Here is a 22,072-nt window from a genome sequence, read left to right on the forward strand (position 1 = left end):
ACAACAAATGAATTGACAAACTCAATGCTATGTTGTACATAGTATTGAGTTCATCAATCATACATTGAGATTTTATAATATAAATTTTTAGTAGTTTACACCAACCTTGCGTTGAAATAATAAAACAAAAACAAGAAACAAAATTAATAGTTTAATAACTGGTATTGCTAATTTACAATAAATTACTATTTACAATAAGTATATAAAAAGAAAAGAAAGAAAGGAAAAGGAATACCATAAAATACAATAAAATATACAGAATTAAAAGTGCTAAAATCTGAAGCTTTCGAAGGCTCTGCCTTCTTTCTCAACAGTATGCTTTATTTTTGCAGTGCAATCTTAAATACCTGCAGGTTCACGACACATGTCACGTGATTCAATAACACGTGCATTGTTCTCATGCGTAACGGAACCGGAAGTGGCTCGGGAGCACGTCGGGTGAAATCGTTCAACCCCTCTAAGAATCACTGTCTCAAAGAGGGGATGAATCCGCATACCATATCTCTATTAATGTTGTTCCCAATGGAACTAATCTGCAAGCTCTCGAGCCACTTGCGGTCCCAAAACCTATGCGCCTGGTCGATGATAGTAGCTTCGTCCGGGGAGATTTGATGTTGCTTCTCCCAGTAATTATCCGCCATGGCTGATTTTGCATAATCTGCATTCCTTATTGCCTTCGTGTGCTCCCCCAGACAATAGAATTATAGTGTGAATATTGAGTATTCACACTATAATTCAGCTCAGGCCAACCATCACAAGAACAGTGTGATGTGATTAGAACACTAATAGACACGGCTAAATCACATTGTAGCACCTCCGAGGATAGAAAGAAAGAGTTTGAGCACATCACGATGGATCTCCTGAGGTGTGGCTACCCCCAGAAGATCATAAATAAGTATATAAAAGGGGAACAGAGGAGAGGTGAGGCATTTACGCTGATAGCCACCACATACATTCCTTATTATCTGAGTCTAATCAAGTGAATAGCCTGTGTATTACGAGATCATCAGACACGCTGTGTGCAGCTGCCAGGATGTAAGTTGCACACAGTTTTGTCACAAGTGAAAGATCCCATACAGCTGAGTACAACATAAGAAATTAATAGCATTAAATGCCCGGATTGTGGGGAATGTTATGTGGGGGAAACTAAACAGTGTTTAAAGGATCATCTGGGCTTTTACTTCTGTATATTTTATTGTATTTTATGGTATTCCTTTTCCTTTCTTTCTTTTCTTTTTATATACTTATCGTAATTAGATAGTATGAATCAGAGCTGTAATACTCAATACGTTCTACGTTGATAATAATATTTGTAAAATAATAAGAGGAGTTTACCTCAATATAGTATGTAGAACACTTCCATGTGATACCCTCCAGAAATTAAAACGGAAAAAACGAAAAAAATCCACAACTTACCGGTACATTAGAGTAAAATATAAATAATTAAATAATTAAAAAACCTATTTAACACAATTCAAATCAATTAAAAATCAAATTAACACAATTAAAAGAATCTAACGAAAATGTTCAAAAATATAAATAATTAAATAATTAAAAAACCTATTTAACACAATTCAAATCAATTAAAAATCAAATTAACACAATTAAAAGAATCTAACGAAAATATTCAAAACGATTTTCCTTCCTTCCTAAGGAAGGAAAATCGTTTTGAATATTTTCGTTAGATTCTTTTAATTGCGTTAATTTGATTTTTAATTGTTTTAAATTGATTTGAATTGTGTTAAATTGGTTTTTTAATTATTTAATTATTTATATTTTACTCTAATGTACTGGTAAGTTGTCGATTTTTTAGTTTTTTCCATTTTAATTTCTGAAGGGTATCATACGGAAGTCTTCTACATACTATATTGAGGTAAACTCCTCTTATTATTTTACAAATACTTATTGTAAATAGTAATTTACTGTAAATTAGTAATACCAGTTATTAAACTGTTAATTTTGTTTTATTATTATTTAGAAACACATAAAATCCAAGGAAGTGAAGCCAGTCGACATCGCTGGACAGTGCAGTGTCGAGTCAGTGTGGTGTGACATAAGCATTGGGAGATCAAAACTGAGAGTAGGAATGTGCTATAGGCCTAATGACTCTGATGACTATAATAAGAAACTGTACAGGGAAATAGAGTGAGCCAGTAAATCAGAGAGTCTTATAATGGGGGATTTTAATTTCCCAGATATTGACTGGAATTTGTGGGTTGGTCACACACACACACACAAGCAAGGCTTTTGTGGATTTATTGGATGATTGTTTTCTACATCAGCATGTTAGGGAGGCAACTAGAGGGAGTAATACTCTTGATTTGATTATCAGTAGTGATTCTTCATGCATTAATAATCTGCAGATCTGCAGATCACTGCCACCACTAGGTGGCAGTGATCACAGTGTGCTGAAGCGGGATTTACTCAAAGAGGTAACTACCATCAGGGGTAAAGGGAAGGGATATTGCTTTCGTAAAGGTGACTACAATGGTCTGAGACAGTATTTAAATTCTATACAGTGGGACCAACTGATGATGTTACCAACAGCAAATTCAAAATGGGAAGCATTCAAACAACTTATCTTGGAAGCTACTAGGCTTTACATACCAACTAAGAAATATTGTTCAAGGTTTAGGCCTAAATGGATGTCAGATGAACTAATGAGACATATGTCAGAGAAGAAAAATACATGGGATACATATAAATTAACACGTGACATAGAAGCCTATGATAGATATAAGTTGATCTGTAACCAAGTTACAAAGGAGGTTAGGCAGGCGAAGGCAGATTACAAGAAATCTGTGGCAAAGGATGCAAAGAAAAACAGCAAAGAGTTCTTTACTTATGTAAACTCTAGAAGGAAGGGGATGAATCAGATTGGTCCACTTGATATCGATGGTTGAACTGCTGATGATCCTGCTCAGGTAGCTAACAAACTAAATGAATATTTTGCATCGTCATTCACACATGAGGAGTTATTCAGCGAGGGGAATGCCACGGGTGTATTCAACTCTGGCACTAAGATAGATAATCTTGTAATAACTGAGAGTAAAGTGGAGGAGAAATTGTTGAAGATAAACACAAGAAAGGCACCTGAGGTGGATGGGATCTATCCAGTTATATTAAAGGAGGCAGCAAAGGAAGTAAGCAGCCATAATTATGAGAGCTTCCTTGGACTCAGAGGAGGTACCCATAGACTGGAGATGTGCAAATGTGATCCCAATTCACAAAGGAGGATCAAAGGCTGACACAAGTAATTATAGACCTGTGAGTTTAACTTCTGTTCCAGGAAAATTAATGGAGGTACTGGTTAAAGAAGCATTGCAGGATCATCTAGACAAGACTTCAGTTATAGCTCAGACACAGCATGTTAAGGGGAAGTCTTTGTTAAGGGGAAGTCTTGCCTGACCAATTTGATTGGATACTATGATGCAATCACAAAAGAACTGGATGCAGGGTATAACTTTGATATTATATACTTGGATCTAAGAAAGGCTTTTGATACTGTTGCACATGGAAGACTGCTGCACAAATTGGAGCAGTGTGGCATTGGAGGCAAATTGCTGCTATGGATAAAGGGGTGGTTGAGGGAGAGAAGACAGAGAGTGGTAATCAATGGATACTGCTCATCGTGGACTAATATTATTAGTGGAGTTCCTCAGGGTTCAGTGTTGGGTCCATTATTGTTTTCTGTATTTATAAATAATATTGATGATGGCATATGAAGCTTAATGTCCAAGTTTGCAGATGATACAAAAGTTGGCAGGGTTGTTAAGGACACTACTGATGCTATGCTGCTGCAATCTGGAACGGTTGAGCAGATGGGCTGAGAGGTGGCAAATGAAGTTTAACATTGACAAATGTAAAGTACTACATATGGGAAACAGCAACCCCAGAGCAACATATCAACTCTGTGGTACTACAGTGACAGTGGTAGAGAATGAAAAGGATCTGGAAGTAATTGTGCAGGCAGATATGAAGTTCTCTGAGCAGTGCAGACGGGCTGCAAGAGTACCCCATGGTGTCTTATCAATGATATATACAGGAATTTTTCTAGCAGGGATAAGGAGGTGATTATTCCCTTGTATAAGGCAATGGTCAGGCCACACCTTGAGTACTGTATACAGGTCTGGAGGCCTCATTTCAAGAAGGATGTAGAGCTGCTGGAACGAATACAGAGAAGGGCAGCAAGGTTAGTGAATGGAACAAATGGTTGCTCTTATGAAGAAAGGCTTAAGTTTTGCAAATTACAGTGTCTGGAGACTAGGCACCGGAGAGGTGATCTGATAGAGGTGTATAAAGCCTTGAATGGTTTGAGCATGCTCAATGCTGATGGGATTCTGCCTCTTGCTCAGAATAATCACCTGAGAGGGCATAAATTCAAATTCAGGAAAGACAGATATAGGATAGATGTGCGGAAATTTGCCTTTAGCTAGCGGGTAGTTGGTTGGTGGAACAGACTTCCATCCCTTGTTGTGGAAGTTGATAGCCTAAATAAATTTAAGGCTCAGCTGGACAGGTATTTCGAACAAACAGAGGGTGAAGTGGAAGGGTTTTTTTTTTCTGGCTGATGCTTCATAAGCTTACTTTCTTGCATCATATGCCTCTACTAATGCTAATTTCAATGCAAAGTTCATGTAAACTACTAAAAATTTATATTATGAAAATGCCCAACCCCAGAGGCCTATTTAAAGCATTGAGATTTTACTTGGCTAAAAAAAAAAAGAGAGAGAGACTGACTTTTGGATGATAGCATATAGTTTAATGCACAGAAAACAAGACAAATCATTACTTGAATTATTCAAAGTTGCTTTATATTTTTTTATATTTATATATGTTTTTAGTGTAACTCATATCCTAAATTTCAGATTCACTACTTTTTTTTTATCTAATGTAAGTTGTGAGATAGTTTACTTTACTAGATGTCTTCTTGCTCATGTCTTTATTAAATAAGTGTATTTCTTTCAGATATCTCTTTTACACAGACTGGGGTCACCATGCTTACATTGCAAGAATTGGTTTGGATGCTACAAATTTCTCTCGCATTGTACTATATGAAGATAAATTAGTTTGGCCGAATGCACTAACAATTGATTATTTTAGTAACAAAATATTCTGGGCTGATGCACATCTAGACTACATAGAGTAAGTTAATTTTGTCCTGTAAAATTCACCATATAAATATTGAGTTGTAATAATTCTTAATACAGGCTGATGAAAACACAATATAACCCATAAGGTTGATAATAATCTCTTCCCCCCCCAGATTAGCACTGAATTCCCCTCAGCTCAGCATTAAATATAAGGGCAGGTCAAATGAAAATGTTATCTCTGGTGTATAAAGATAAATTATATGCCATGGACCAAACTGTGGAAATGAGTATCAATTTTTCATTCAGCAAACTGCAAATTGACCACAGAATATGTGCAATTTGCAGACATAATATATACAGTGCTATGTGGCCGCTGCAGTGTCTTATCATGACACTAACTAAACTTCATCCTTGACAAATTGTACGACAGAACAATCTGCATTATATGGATACCAAAATGCTTTAATAGGTGTCTTAATATTTAATTCCATTAGCATATTCAAAGGTTAAAATGTTATAGGGTGAAATAGTATGGGAAGAAGAAGAAGAAAAAGATAAGAGATAATTTACCATGATGATCTTCCCTTCTAATAATTTGTTCAGTTCTGTTCAAATTTCCTGTCTCTACAACACCTAATATTAGTATTACTAGTAGCAAATGACACAAGAAAGTAAGCTTATAAAACATCAACCAAAAAAAAAAAAAAAAAACTTCCACAGCACCTTTCTGTCAACTCCAGTAGTTTTCCTTGTTCTTTCTTCCTTGAAATTATCCAAATACCCATTTCCACAACAGATGGAAGTTTGTTTCAACAAATAACTACGTGCCATCTGAAGGCAAACTTCCACATCTCTTCTACAAACATCCTTCCTCAATTTGAATTTATGCCACTCATGTGTTTAGTCTAAACAAGAGGAAGAGAACCATCAGCATTGAGCTAGCTCAATCCGTTTAAAGCCTCACCTCAATCAGACTTCCTCACAGGGGCCTAGTCTCCAGATGGTACAATTTGCAAAACTGAAGCCTCTTCTTTGTAAAAGCATCTTTTTTTTTCCCCCTCATAAATCTTGCTACTCTTCTCTATAGAGGTTCCAGCAGATCCATATCCTTCCTAAAATGAAGCCTCCAGACCTTATATAGTACTTAAGATGGGCATATCCATTGATCATATAAATAGGATAATCACATCCATATCCATGATATCAAACTTCCTGTATATCATTAGAAAAACTACATTACCTCTCTAGTAGCCAGTCAATATGAGAACCTCATACCTTACTTTATAATTACTTTCTCCCAAGTCGTTTTTATTTATCACTATCTTGAGGGTAATAATACACAGTTAGTACATTAATTTGGGATTACTGCTACCTATCCTGTGACCACCAAATACGGAGGATGCAGAAAGGTCAGGAAATGACCACCGCATATCTCCAGAGCAATATGGCCTTAGTTGCTAATGCTCCTAGAAACCAAATAACAACAACAACAACAACTGCTACCCATATGCTGTACCTTTCTTTTGTCAGTGTTAAACTCAGCTGGCATTTCTCAGCCCATCTGTCTAATTTTTCTAGATCTTGTTGTATTAGCATAGCTTGATTACTGGCAATTAACCACTGTGCCATCCCCACTCAACCATCCCTTATCCACAGTTCCTTGCATTTCATGCCACTCTGCTTCAATTTGTGCAGCAGTGCTTTATGTATCAAAAAATTTCCTGAAATCCACATATATTATATCAAAATTATTTTTTGCATCCAGTTCCTATGTTACTGCATCATAGTATCCACCCAGATTGGTCAGACTAGATTGCCCCTTAACAAATCCATGCTGTGGGACTATAGTATAATTGCATTCCCGTCTAAATGCTCCTATATTACCTCTTTAACCAGTGACTCTATTATTTTTCAGGAACAGAAGTTCAGCTAACAGTGTAATTACTCATATCACCCTTTGTTGAAAATATGTAGAAACAATTTTTTGCCCTTTCAGATATATCAATGGATGTATTGTGTCACAAAAGCACTTCCAGCATAATTATTTCACTTCAAATCCATCACCTCATATAGTTTCCTCGACACTCTAGCTCAGTTATCTTTATACAAAAGAGTGGAGTGTAAATCACACTGCATTGCCTGTTTCCAATCCTCTACAAGCAAGTTGTGTTGACTTAGCTACCAGTCTTTGATATGAACTTTTGGCTAAAATGGTTTATAGACACACTGCTTATGCAATTCCATATATATTTCTTGAATTCATATAGGGTAATTTCATTCTAGTTGAAGTATTTTGTAATTTCTCAACAATAGTTTGGTGATATAGCCTCATATTATACATAAATCTCAGTGGCCCTCTCCCATATCATCCTCTTTCTGCCATAGTTACTTTTAGAATAGTATGCCTTGTTTTCCAGCCACTTTTTATAAATCTTGGATATTACAGAATGCTCACATGCTTTTGAAACTTCCATGCCTTGAAACTCCTATGTTGTAATTTCCATAATTGCTGTTTTTGTCCAAATTTTCCATGCACTAACAATGTTCCATTTTTGGCAAGTTGTGGCATGAATTTTTCACATCTCAGTATTCAGTTTTAGTTGTGAACTATGTTGACAGCATTTAAGACATCAGAGTTGATATGATATTATTATTTTATTTATTTATTTATTGTACTAGGTGGTCCCAGCAGCTTTCCTGGCAATGTAACTCCTAATGCTGTACATATACAACCACAAAACAAGTTGATGTACAGTTACCTTAGATTCCCTCATTGACTGTCAGTTCGTTCTCAGTGTAACATCCAGGTCATAGTGCAATACCACGAAGGTATCTGAATCTATAAAATCCCAACATAAGGTTGTGATGACTTCCAAGGATGTAGTGACACTTGTAGGTCCACCAGGAAGTAGAAATATAAACCAGGAATTGTGGTCACAATGAAGAAGTCAACTTTGTTCTCAAATCTAAGCAGTCCAAACAGTACAGCAGTACAGTAGAGAGTAATACCTTGATTAATCTCCACATACAGTCCTTGGAACCACAATAACACCACCACAGTAGCACAGGTCATCCATTGAAGAAGTAACCACAATGCAGTCCAGTAGGCTTATCATGTGATCTACCCACCACTGGAGCCCCAGTGTCTCTGATACAAGCCCACCCAAAAATTGTCAGCAGTCTTCTCAATGACTGCTCTGAATTACCTGATAAGATGCCATTACTGCATGGAGAATAGGCCTTCAGCTGTGATACAATGGTATCAATATCAGTTGAGTCTAATATTGATATTGTTGTATTCTTCACAGCTGAAGCATTATACTCCACGAATATTGACAGACAGGCACTGTAAGCCTGTAACTCCTACTGCAGAATTGGCATAATTGACCATTTTGGATGATCAGAACAGTGGAACTCCTGCTGTAGAAATGGCACAGTAAGCCTTAAAGTTTTATACCTATAGGTCTAACCCAATGAGCCATGTATGAGAATTCCTCTGTGTTTTTTTTTTTTTTTTTCCTGCAGAATCATTCAACCAGTTAGATTCATGAGTCATGGATGTTAACAACTATTAGTTCCGAAGAGTCTAAAAATCTCCTTTTGTACTAATAGTTGTTAACATTCAGGAGTAAGGGAGTGGAGATTAGATGCTTCTTCTGTTAATTCTCCCCTTAAGTCAAAATACTTAACACATTCATAGAATTAGGAATCAAAATACTTAATACAGTCATACAATTCTGAATCAAAATACTCAGCATATTCATAGAATGGGGATTCAAAGTGCTCACCACATTCATATAATTTGGAATGACTGAGCATATATAGATCATGCTCAGTGATTCCCAATTCCTTTAGCTTTGTGAAAAACAAACAATGTCAGTCAAAAGATAAGTTTTATGGAGATTAGGATTAAACCAAGTTGCCTACTGTTTACCATTAGCATTTATATATAACCATGCTGTGTGATGCCTTGATTTGAATATATTCCTTTTGTCAATTAAAACTTGGTAATCTTGATATTTTAGCTAGACAGTATCTAATAATAATAATAATATTCCACAGATCACATACATCTGGCTTATGTAATAAGCCTAATTTATAATAGCATACTACATGGAATTTTCCTAATATTCAAATTTTGGCCAATAAACTTTCATATTTTTTCTATATTTTAAACAAAACTATTGTTTCAAGAGGATAACAGTTTTTATTGTTAATAGTTAGTTTTGTGCACTTTATATTTCTCTTTCTCAAGGTTTTCTGATTTTGATGGCCGCCATCGTTACCAGGTTTTAAGTGGCAATGCAGTACCACATGTATTTGCCATCACAGTGTTTGATGACTGGATGTATTGGACAGATTGGAATATGAAAGGTGTTTACAGAGCAAATAAATTTACTGGCAAAAATTTGGAGGTTCTTCGCAACACATCCCACAGACCATATGATATTCAAATATATCATCCCCGTCGTCAACTTCCTTGTAAGTTTTAATACTGTGTTTATAGTAGATATTTATATTACAAATTAAGGTAATCATTATAATATAGTCAACAATATAAAGATTACATATATACAAAAAAACTTAATTTAGTTCACATTTCATTAAAAGCTTCTCACCTCTAAATGTCTCCTTATTTAAATTTTCATGTGAAAGAACAAAATTTTAAAAATATAAATACAAGGCTAAGAAAAACATTAAAAATACCTCTACTTTCCTAAATGCATTTCATTCACATGCACTCAAGATCTGCTCACAGATCTTGTTGCTCTTCTCTGTACTCACTCAAGCAACTCTACATCCTTTCTAAAATGAGGCCTCCAGACTTGTATGCAGTACTAAAGACACATGGCCTGCCCATTGCCTTATACAAAGGGATAATCACATCCTTTTCTCTATTAGAAAAATTCCTATATATCATTGACAATACCCCATGACCTACTCTGGCAACCAGTCTGCACTGCTCAGAAAATTTCAAATCTGACTGCACAATTACTCCCGGGTCTTTTTCATTTTCTACCACCTTAAGTGTAGTACCACAGAGTTGGTACTACACTTAAGGTGTAGTACCAACTGGGTGTTTCTCTGGGGTAACTTCTACCCATATGCAGTACTCTGCATTTGTCAATGTTAAACTTCAGTTGCCAATTCTCAGCCCATCTGCCGATGGGCTGAGAATTGGCTAATTTTCTAGATCCTGTTGCAGTAGCACACTGCCATTACTGTTCTTAACAACCCTGACAACCTTTGTATAATTTGCAAACTTTGACATTAAGCCTGATATACCTTTATCAATATCATTCATAAATATACAAAACAACACCGAACCCTGGGGAACTCCACTAATAACATTAGTCCATGAAGAGCAGAGAGTGGTAATCAACATCCATCGATTAACACTCTGTCTTCTCCAATTCAACCACCCTTTTATCCATTTTGGCAACTTACCCTTAATACGATACTGCTCCAATGTGTACAGTAGTCTTCCATTTGCAACAGTGTTAAAAGCTTTCCTGAAATCCAAGTATATGATATCAATGTTATTTTTCGCATTCAGTTCCTTTGGTTACAAAGGAGGTTAAAAATCTTGTCCGACCAATCAAATTTGTCAGACATGATTTTCCCTTAACAAACCCATGCTGTGTCTGAATTATTACTGCAGTCTTGTCTAGATAATCCTGCAATGCATCTTTAACTAGTGTCTCCATTATTTTCCCCAGAACAGAAGTTAAACTAACTGGTCTGTATTTACTCATGTCACCCTTAGATCCCCTTTGTGAATCGGGGATACATATGCACATCTCCAATCCATGGGGACCTCCCCTGAGTCCAAGGATGCTCTCATAATTATTGCTAGGGGGTTTTCTTACTTCCTTTGCTGCCTCCTTTAATGCAACTGGATAGATCCCATCTACCCCAGGTGCCTTTCTTATGTTTAATTTCAACAATTTCTCCTCCACTTTGCTCTCAGTTATTACAATATCATTAAGCACCCAGTTACAGTTTGATAAACTTCTTGCATTTTCCTCCCTTAATTACTCCTCATGTGAATGTAGATGCAAAATACACATTCCGATTATCAGCTATCTGAGCAGGATCATCAACAGTTGAACCATCAATATCAAGTAGACCGATCTATATAGTTTATAACCAAAGTTTTCTCGTAATCTGCCTTTGCTTGCCTAACTTCCTTTGTGACTAGATTACAGACTAGCTTATATCTATCAAAGGCTTCTGTGTCGCTTGACAATTTATATGCATCCCATGCATTTTTCTTCTCTGCCACTAGTCTCATCAGTTCATCTGACATCCATTTAGGCCTAAACCTTGAACACTATTTTCTAATCGGTATGAAAAGCCTAGTGGCTTCCATGATTACTTCCTTGAATGCTTCCCATTTAGAATTTGCTGGTAGCTGTTGTTGTTGGTATTTTTAGGAGCATTAGCAACTAAGGCCATATTTCTCCGGGGATATGCGGTGGTCATTCCCTGTCGTTTCAATATCCTCTGTATTTCGTGGCTCACAGGCTGCTGGGAGCAACATCAATTGGTCCCACTGTATACAATTTAAAAACTGTCAGAGACCACTGTAGTCACCTTTACAGAAACAAAAACCCTTCCCTTTACCACTGTGGTAGTAATATCTTTAAGTAAATTCCACATCAGTACACTGTGATCACTGCCAACCAATTGTTCCTTTATCTGCAAATTCTTATTGCACGAATAATCACTTCTGATAACCAGATCAAGAATATTACTCTCTCTGGTTGCCTCTCTAACATGTTGCTGTAGAAAACAATCATCCAATAAATCCACAAAAGTCTTTCTAGTGTGCGAGTGACCAAACTCTAAGTTCCAGTCAATATCTGGGAAGTTAAAATTCCCCCCCCCCCATTATTAGACAATTTGATTTCCTGGCCCACTCTATTTCCCTGTACAGTTTCTTATTATACTCATCAGAGTCATTAGGCCTATTGCACACTCCTACTCTCAATTTTGATCTCCCAATGCTTATGTCACACCAAACTGACTTGATACTGCACTGTCCAGCAATGTCGACTGGCTTCACTTCCTTGGATTTTATGTGTTTCTTAACTAATAGCATAACCCCTTCTCCCTTCCTATCTTGTCTGTCCTTTCTGTACACATTGCACTTCCTAAATTCCAATTCTGCACTGCTTATATCAGTGTGACACCATGTCTCTGATATCCCAACAATATCCGCCTTTGATCCGAGCACTTCAAATTCATCAAATTTATTTACTATACTCCTAGCATTGGTGTACATGCAAGTATACATGCACCTAAGAATAGGCTGACCGGGCTAGCCGGGTGGGTAAAGTTCCTGCCTAGCAACCCAAAGGTCGCGGGTTCGAATCCTGCCTCAGGCTTGGATCAAAGTACTGCAAAAACCTTGGGAGGTGCATTATGGCCACAGAAGTCGATGCACCAACAACTACCAAAAAAAAAAAAAAGAAAAAAACTTATTCTTAGTTACCCTAACACAGCCCATGTATTTATTTGTTCCATGATGACTCCAACCAGTCTCTGAAAACCCCAGCACCCTGTCCTCCAATCTAATAGAAGCAGTGCAAGAATCACTTGCACCTCTGCCTGTGGCTACTGTTAATCTTTTAGTCTGTGAATTCCCCGAAGCTAGAGTTTTCCAACCCACCTAACACTGCCTCTATAGCATCAGCAAATATTCTTGCACTGTAAGTGTATCTCATCCCCTTAAAAGCAGTCTTTAACAAGCACAGGCCATGCTATGAAAAATTCTACCCCATGAGCCTTTTGCACAATCTCTCCATTGCTGAATTGACTAACAAGGCTCTCATTGTGTGCTGTGCAGAATTTCAGACGCTTTCAAATTTAACCCTAACTCATGACTTTTGTTCAACATTGACCTATACTTGTTTAGTAAGTCCGCAGATCTACTCTTAATATCATTAGTGCCAATGTGTACAACAATATCACCCTTTGTGCCCTTAAAAGATTTATCTCTGCTCTACAACAACATCAACTTTTACCCTGGCAGACATATCCCAGTCTTATCCCACCTAACCTTTTTTTACACAATAAATTTCCTGTCTCCCTGACAATAGAGTCACTGACAATAAATATCTCCCAATGGACCAGTGCATTCTGCCTTGGAGATTGCCACTGTGTAGCCTAATACACAAGAGGGAGTTCTGGTGTTGAGTTGGGCAGCTGAGAGCTTGACGGGTTCCGCATAAAGTGTCTACCGTAAATAAAATAGTTAAAAATTTCTCATATCCACCATAAAATAAAATAATTAAGCCAAGCTATTAAAGCAGTACATAAAATGTGTCAAAAAAAAGAATAAATTCACAAAAGTAGGTTTTGAGGGTCAATATATACATATATTTATTTACTATCCTTGTTCATTTTATTTATATTATTATTATTTTTTTATTTCTGAATCAGGTTAATCAGCACACCACATCACAATATGCCATTTTTTTGGAAAAGTCTGGTTTTGATTCCCTTCAATGCGGAGGAATTTTTAAAGTTCTCTTCAGTTGAAATTGTAGTTAGCCAATCTCAAGTGTGGGGAAGTAAGATTTTTCAGCCTACACAACATGCAAATTAACTCATGAACACAGACTTCTACAGAAAAAATACTCATATATAGATATGGATGACAAGAGCTGTGGTACCATTAAAATAATAACAATTTGAATATCTACATATCTTTATTACAATATTTTGTCCATTTCCTGCATAGAAAATGTATTGTTTATATTCATCAAAAGATAATATTCTTATTTTAGCTTAACTTTTAAAAGAACTCTTTGAATTAAGATGATACTTAAATTTTATATTCAGATAAAAATCCCTGTGGAGATAACAATGGAGGATGTTCTCACCTTTGCCTTATTTCACCTGGTGGATTCAATTTCTCTTGTTTATGTCCTGATGATTTCATCCTCTTGCATAATAATCGTACCTGTGTTGCTAATTGTGCCAAAGGTCAGCATCAGTGTGGTGGAGGTGATGATCGTTGTATTCCTATATTTTGGAAGTGTGATGGAAATAAAGATTGTAAAGATGGCTCAGATGAAGATAATTGTCGTAAGTATATGTATATCACAAAGATTTTTATTTTCTTTTTTTTAAAGTTAGGTTATATAAATGTAATACAGATATTCCACCCACATACATTTAAGAAATGCAATTATTTATTTTCCAGCTCCATTCTTATGTAAGCCTGGGCAGTTCCAGTGTCATAATAATCAGACTTGTGTCTCTCGGGTTCGTATATGCGATGGAACAAATGACTGTGGAGATAACTCAGATGAAAAATTCTGTGGTATGTTGGATCAAAATTTTATTAAATGTTTTCTCATTGTGTCAAATATGTAAAAGTGTATTAATATTAATGATTTTGTTTTTTTGTGAACTACAGAACATAATTACATGCCTGCCACTTTTCCTTTTTTCCAGAGAAAATTTTCATCTGTGGTTGTTTTTTTTTTTTTTTTTTTTTGTTTTTTTTTTATGATTTTGTAAAGTGTTTCCTTTTTTCTGGATTTCATTTCAAGTTTCTTAGGTTTATTAATTATATACCTGCCAAATCTCTCAATATGAACTTCAAATCTAGATATATATTATTATTATATGGACTCCACACTAACAATGCCTCTGCTCATATTTAGTGTGTATGTCAAGCTTATAATTATCATTTGAGTTTTATTTTAGCCTGTCATTGTGTTTGTCAGTTAGCGACTCCCATTTTAAGATTGACATTTTTAGATGATTGACATTTTAAGATTGCTTAAAAAATAACTTATTTAACATTTAAATGACTGCTTAAAAAATAATCGCTAAAATACTTGCATATTTTAGTGATTAAAATATATATAGATAAATAAGCCATTATCAATTAAAGGCTAGCCATATTATTAAAAGGATTTTGAAGCATAACTCTACTTTGACAGTAGAGGTATTCGATGTTTTTTTGTGATTTTTATTCTCTGTATACTTGTCCAGTTTTTCTAAAATATTTTAGTTTAATTCTCCTAATTATTTGCTTTTGAAAAGGGAGAACATGCAGCTTACCTGAGAATTGAGTTATATTATGCAGGTATTATTTTCTTGATGTATTGGTCTATGATGACTTCAAAATGAAAAATAAAAGCATTCATTTACACTCCCAGTATAGATGGTGACTAAAGCAACTTAAGAGTATTTCATTAAAAAAATAAAAATGAATAAGTGGTTTTTCAGATATGAACAAAGTAAAACAGCAATGTTTTTTAACATAACAGTGCTGTAATGCAGCAATAAAATATGTGAAACATTTGGTTTGTAGGATCATTACTTTTAATCCTATCGAAGGAAATTCAGTTATGTAAAGACTCATCCCATCAAGGTCTGATATCTGAATATGCAAAAATACCCATTGAAAAAAAAAAAAAAAAAAAAAATTGAGACTATTAAGAGATAACTACCAATTAGTACCTTTGTAAACAGCATCACATTATGCAACTTCTGCTAGTCCCTTGGTTACATGCACCACATCTTTTGATGATCAGAATGCTCTCCTTCAGTTTTATATCCTGAGAATTAGTTTCTGTTTCTAGATTTTCCTAATCATGATTTTAAAATAATTGTTTCCTTCAGGTTATTTCCATTGAGAGATAACTACCAATTAATACACTGTTACACTGTGAGAAGTTCCAGAATGTGATGCTGTTAACAGCATCACATTCTGGAACTTCTCCTAATCTCTTGGTCACATGCACTACTCCTCTTGATGACCAGAATGTCCCCAGAATAGAGACATTCTGATTATTGAGAAGAGTACCAACAGGGTAATAATTGCTAATGGCCTGCTAATTGGTAGTTATCTCTTAATGTAAATTATCACAAAGAAAATTACTCTTTTAAAGTCATCGTTGAGACTAAATGTTTTTTTTTTAAATCATACTGTTGTGGCAGAACATTATTGATATTGTTCTAGTCTATGTCTTGTTCATTAGATATATTAAGAGATATATCTAAAGAACAAGGTATATCTAACTGATTAGTTATTTTTATTTTTATTTGTAATTTTAAACATATCGAAGCTAAAAGAAATCTTTAAACAGATTCAGATTATACGATGTAGCAAATTTTCAATAAAAAAGGTTACATTTTTCTACATTTCTTCACTGGTGTTTCTTTATGAATTCAAATATACGGATTCTGGATATAACCTTGGTTTATGTATAGCATCAATGGTTTACCCTGAAATACAAGAAAAGTAAATATGCAATAATACTATATCAGATATATTAACAATGTTTTAACTTCTGTATAGAATAGAGTATTAATCTTTGCTACAAGTAAACACGAAGCTAAAAAAAGTTAGAAATTAAATAGTAAAAACCCCCTTCTGGTTAATCATAAAAACACAATTCCTTAAAAATGTGCATTTGAATGTTTTTGTTTTTTGTGATCAGTGTGATCATCCTAAACCAAGAAACAGATATAGTCACCCATCAGAAGTTCATCCCACCTTCCTTGGTACCTCCTCTCCATTGACCATATGTCCTGGTCAAATCTCTCCCCATACTGTTCATCAGCATCACCCAGATTTGATCTGAAAAAAATAGGGTGAGAGTGCATGTAAAGGAGCTTGACTGATATTTTGCATTCTATTTTTCCTTAATTTTCAATTAACTTGTCAACTAGTTCTTTGTAATTTTCACTCTTAATATTACCAAGAAAGCCATTCACCACAGGCATTTTGTGGAACAATAAACATTCCATCTTTTGCTTTTGCATTAGAAAATTTTGGAAACATAGACTGTATGTGCTTGATAGCATCTTGAGAATTCGATGCTTTAAAAAATTTGATAGTGGTAGTGAAAGCAAGACTTTGTTTTTTGTTTGTTTGTAAAATACCACCTACTAATTACAGAGGTTGCCATGACGAGAGTAGGAGATGAAGGAACTCTGAAAAGGAGAATGCAGAGGTATGCCTTGAAATTTTAGAAGCTCTATTAGCCAACCAAATCTTCAGCATTCCTGCTATCTATTACATTCAAAACCATTGTCAACTATTGGCAAGAGACTACAGAGAAATCAGTTTTGAGAACCTGCTTGTGATGATCATCATGCTCCTCCAAACTTGGTTCCTAATTGATTTTGAAACCATTTACAAATGCAGTTTTTTTCGGACAGACTATCAGAAGTTTGGAAAGCAAATTTAGGCTTAATGGCTTGACTTAATGAAATAACAGAAACTGTTTAATACCTAGTACTGTTTGCTATTCTCAGTTTTAAATTAGTGTAAAAATAAAAAGGGGAAAGGGTCTTGATCTTGCTGAAAAAAGTCATTTCAAATAATAAAAAATGTTAAATCTTAATTCGACAATTGTACTGGTTAGCTAGAGCTGTAAGTTTTTCATTAAATTATTTAGCAATAGCTTATCACTGCAGTACTCACCTCTATATCCATAATTAAAAAAGTGAACTCATAGAAGGTTAAATGTGAAAAATAATTAAAATTAACTATTTAAAACATTCCCTAAGGAAGAAAGAAGTGCACACTTTTTTCCCAGGTTGTTGTCTATAAAAATTGGAATTGTGTCTTAAAAAACCAAGAGCCTCGACATAAAACTTTCGACATCATCATCGGTTAGTTTTATGGCAAGAGAAGAAGGTGACAGACTTTATAGTGATCTCAACTCCCATCGCATGTTGGAAATTTAACACGTTAAGCACCATAAATGCATCCTAGGAGCTGAGATCTCTATGAATTTCTCTCATTGTTAACATTGTTCATCAGAGGCTCACATCTGGTGAGTACGGGCTAGGCACATCCAGTGTCCTGAACACTGGATATCATCATTCTTCTCTTTCTTGGTTATTTCCTTCCTTCTCTCTCTCTCTCTCTCTCTCTCTCTCTCTCTCTCTCTCTCTCTCTCTCTCTCACACACAGGGTAACTCAGAATTTTTTTTTTGTCTGGTGCAGCAAAAACCTCAGGCTTCCTTGCAACATATGGCTAATAATGATAATAATCTCTCTCCTACACATGGTAATCATATTCCTGATCACCTATTTACTAATACTGCTGGTTATGCTACTTTCACTTTTGACCTAATTTTCTGCTTGGATCGTTACCATGCTACTCTCAGGTTTAATATATTAAAAATTCAATCATCCTATCCTCTTCTGATATGGAGGAAATCATGGCCAGGCAGATATTATTTCCCTAAATTGTCCTTAATATTATTTTGCTCTTCCTCTTTTGAAATCTTTCTTTGATATTTTCTTGACTCCTGTCCCATTGACCTTGCCATCTTCTTTCTTTCTTCATGGCTGACCTGTATTACAAATATGCATCTTTATATATGATGAAAACTTCCAAGTTTTTCAAACTTTGATGGGGTATCTAGCTCTCTGAAGCATTTCCAACTCTTTCCAGTGTTGAAAATTATAAGATGGCTAGAGCTGAATTTGTGAGACTTTAAAGGGCCAAAATTAAAAAATTCCTTTTTTTTTGAAGGTTTGTTTTGGCAAGAATATTATACCAAAAATAATCTCCTTCCTTTTATCAATCACTTGATCCTGACAAGTGGCTCAACTATTTGTATGGGTAATTCCTCCCCAGGTGATCTGAGCCACCACCCTCTAAATAATAAACCCTAACAATTGGATTAAGATTGTTGCTGACATCATCACAAAGAAACAATCATTGTCTTTCTTTAATTTCTTAAATTTATTCAAACTGTCCATTTCTACAACACCAGGGGGAAATTTATTCCAAAAATCTATCAATTGCTGGCTGAGAGCAAATTTTTGCACTGCATAGATCCTTTCTCGATTTAAGTTAAATGTTCCCTTTTGTGTGTTGTGAGAATGCCATCAGCATGTAGTTTACTCAAATTCCAGTAATGTCTAGACTAAATAAATATGGTTCTATAAGAAATGCATATGTTGGCCAAAATAGAGAAATTAGCTTTTTCATTTTGGGTTGCACAAATTTTGAATCATCCTATCCTATATTAGTATTGCTTTTTATAAACACTAAAAATAATAAACTGATAAAAAACAGGAGAGATGGTGTCAGCTCCTTTGAGAAAACCTAAGCTTCTACAAGATGCAGTACCCAGTATCTTTAACAATTATCCAAAATATCTTATCAGGAAAAAATCTTCAGTTTCCAGAAAACCACCATTAGAGAAGCCTTTGGAAAGAGAAAGTGCCACAATAGAAAAATGCATTGGTGAAAGCTTGAAAGAAATAAATATATATGAAGAAAGATACTCTTTCAAAAATTTTGATGAGTTAAAAGCAAAACTTGAACTCATTGACCAACAAATATTATGAACAATATGGGAATGGATATTTCAGTAAAAGATTCATATGCAATTTTTCTTTTCATATTCATTGAAAAGGAGCTACATATATTTTTTTTATTTTATTGTTGATAGTGAATTAAACATGAAGGCATTTATTAAAGAGTTACATATTAAAAACAAGGATCTTCCTTTTGAGGTACATGATATTCGTGAAGTTGAAAATATAATGAAAAAATTGGAAACATGATAAATATGAATATAAAACAGTTAAACTGCAATGAGTTAAGTGATGTAGTTTTAGATATTTAAATAAATTACAATTTGACGGAATGGGAAATGACTGCTTTGAGTTCATTAATGCTCGGTTGGCTGCATGTGTTTTACCCAAACAAAGTTTTTGCTATAATACTGATTTCATTGTATTTTCTTCTTTGTTATATTTTCTTTCTTTTTTTTTTTCTTCTTTATATCCCTTCTGCTTACAAGTTTATCCAAAGTTCTTGTAACATAATTCTACCACATCCTAATACAGGTAACCCTTGTATAACACGGTACGAGAATTATTTGGTTCCTACAAAATCTCGTGTAATGCAAAACCAGAACTAAGAACCAGTACAAAAAGGGGGGTTACATTCCAGAAGCCAACAAAAATATGCCATTTTTTTATAACTATCGGAAACTTAATTTTTATAGTAGTAATAACTGAACAAACGTCTTACCTTACAACTGTGATACTTATATGTGAGATAGTTATATGCGAGATATATGTGAGAAGAAAATTAAATGAACATACATATGTTCATTTAATTTTCTTCCTCTTCATCGCTGCTAAGCACAATCTCTTCTACAACATCTAGATTTCGTGTACCTTCTGCTCTCTTTAAAAGTCATGAACTGCACTCTTCGAAGTCACAATTATTTTTTATGGTTTCAAACAAGCATAAGTTCGATAGTACAGAATTTCACAAGCACAAGTTAAATAGCACAGGTTCTGTGCTAATCTCCCAACAAAATACGGTGGACCCCCGCTTTAAATGATACATGAAAATTGAAGAATATTTTCCAGTTATCAAAATAAAAATAAATTTACGCTTACATATATAGCTTAATTAATACGTACTATAATATGTACATACTAATTGATATTTCCGTTCACTGACTTTTTTTTTTTTGGTTGTAAAATTTAAAACAGTATTTGTAAAAGAATAAGAGAAGTTTACCTCAATATGATAAGTAGAACAATTCCATATGATACTCTCCAGAAATTAAAACAAAAATAATTTTAAAAAATCCAAAATCTTACATTACAGTAAGAAATAATTAACAATAATTAAAAATCAATTTAATGCAATTAAAAATTAAGCAAAAAATTAATTAGATGAATTGTAGGATTCCTTAAGGTACCAATTTAATTAACTTAATAAATGGTAGCAATAGCTTAATTTTTAGTACTCACCTTAATATAAACTGCAGTTGGATTTAGAATAAGTGGAGTGGGAATTGGCTAAAATTGAGGTTAATATGGGTGAGCTTAATTGTTTTGAATGGAATTAAAATGCGCTCAAGGAAATAGAAGTGCACGTCTTCATCCTTGGTTGTCATGAAATAAATTGAAAAAATTGGAACTTGAGAATGTAATCACAGAGACCAATAGCCATAACGATTGGCTTTCATATTAATGTCTTCAGTTGGTAATAGTGAAGAAGAGAAAGCGCGTGAATATAAACAACTCTAAGTTCCCGTGATGATCTTTGATGCATGGAGGAATCTCAGGTGCGTGAGATTCCAGGCCGGGGAGAGATTATATGGTAGTTGTGCATTTAATACATTAAATTTAGAATGATGTCAGAACCATTCTATGATTAGGGCTTCATACTGGTAAATTCTTCTAAAACTGGATTTTAATTTAATAATGGGAACTGCTGAATCTACTAGAGTGGTGTGGTTGTGGGATTGTACGTGTAACATGAGTTCTGTATTTGATTGTCTGGTTCTAAAACTATTATAATGGTAGTATGCTCGTGTGTTTTATATTTTTTTAGAGCTGTATTTTGAAGTGGTGCTTCCGATATACATGCATTACATTTTTGTTGGCATTTTATTAAATATACTATATTGTTCATATCACTGATTTGGTATTTGTAGGTTTCTTTATAAGAGTTGAACATGGATCCTAATTTATTGTATGTAGAAAATGTGAGTGTAATATCAGTACTTTTAAAAATTCGCCTGAACTATCTAGCAAGGTCACCATGATAAGGAAGAACTTAGGGTGTTATCATTGGTTAGAAATTCGCATAGGGCCTGTAAAGCGGTTGGTAGATGTACATTGGTATATAATTAGATAGTATGAATCAGAGCTGTAATACTCAATATGTTCTACATTGATAATATATTAGTAAAATTGATTTTACTAATATTATTATTAGTAAAATCAATTGATTTTGAATTGTGTTAAATTGATTATTTAATTATTTATATTTTACTCTAATGTACCGGTAAGTTGTCGATTTTTTCGTTTTTTCCGTTTTAATTTCTGGAGGGTATCATACGGAAGTGTTCTACGTACTATATTGAGGTAAACTCCTCTTATTATTTTACTAATTGGTATATAATGAAACTACATCAAAGGATGCTAAAATATCTGTGTTGGAAATAATAAT

At 34.5% G+C, this 22,072-nt stretch overlaps 1 protein-coding gene across 1 annotated transcript in view; it reads left to right on the top strand.

Annotated features, from left to right (window-relative positions):
* Positions 1-22,072, top strand: part of mgl (low-density lipoprotein receptor-related protein megalin) — a 1,043,262-nt gene that overhangs the window by 780,509 nt on the left and 240,681 nt on the right. Inside the window, exons 57-60 of the mRNA XM_090381453.1 lie at positions 4,969-5,145; positions 9,349-9,575; positions 13,944-14,189; positions 14,308-14,427. Of these exons, the coding sequence (XP_090237579.1) occupies positions 4,969-5,145; positions 9,349-9,575; positions 13,944-14,189; positions 14,308-14,427 (770 nt within the window). The remainder of the gene's footprint in view (positions 1-4,968; positions 5,146-9,348; positions 9,576-13,943; positions 14,190-14,307; positions 14,428-22,072) is intronic.

Source organism: Mastigoproctus giganteus, chromosome 9, assembly GCF_048544385.1.
Source record: "Mastigoproctus giganteus isolate SK-2022 chromosome 9, ASM4854438v1, whole genome shotgun sequence".
Lineage (NCBI taxonomy): Eukaryota > Metazoa > Arthropoda > Arachnida > Uropygi > Thelyphonidae > Mastigoproctus > Mastigoproctus giganteus.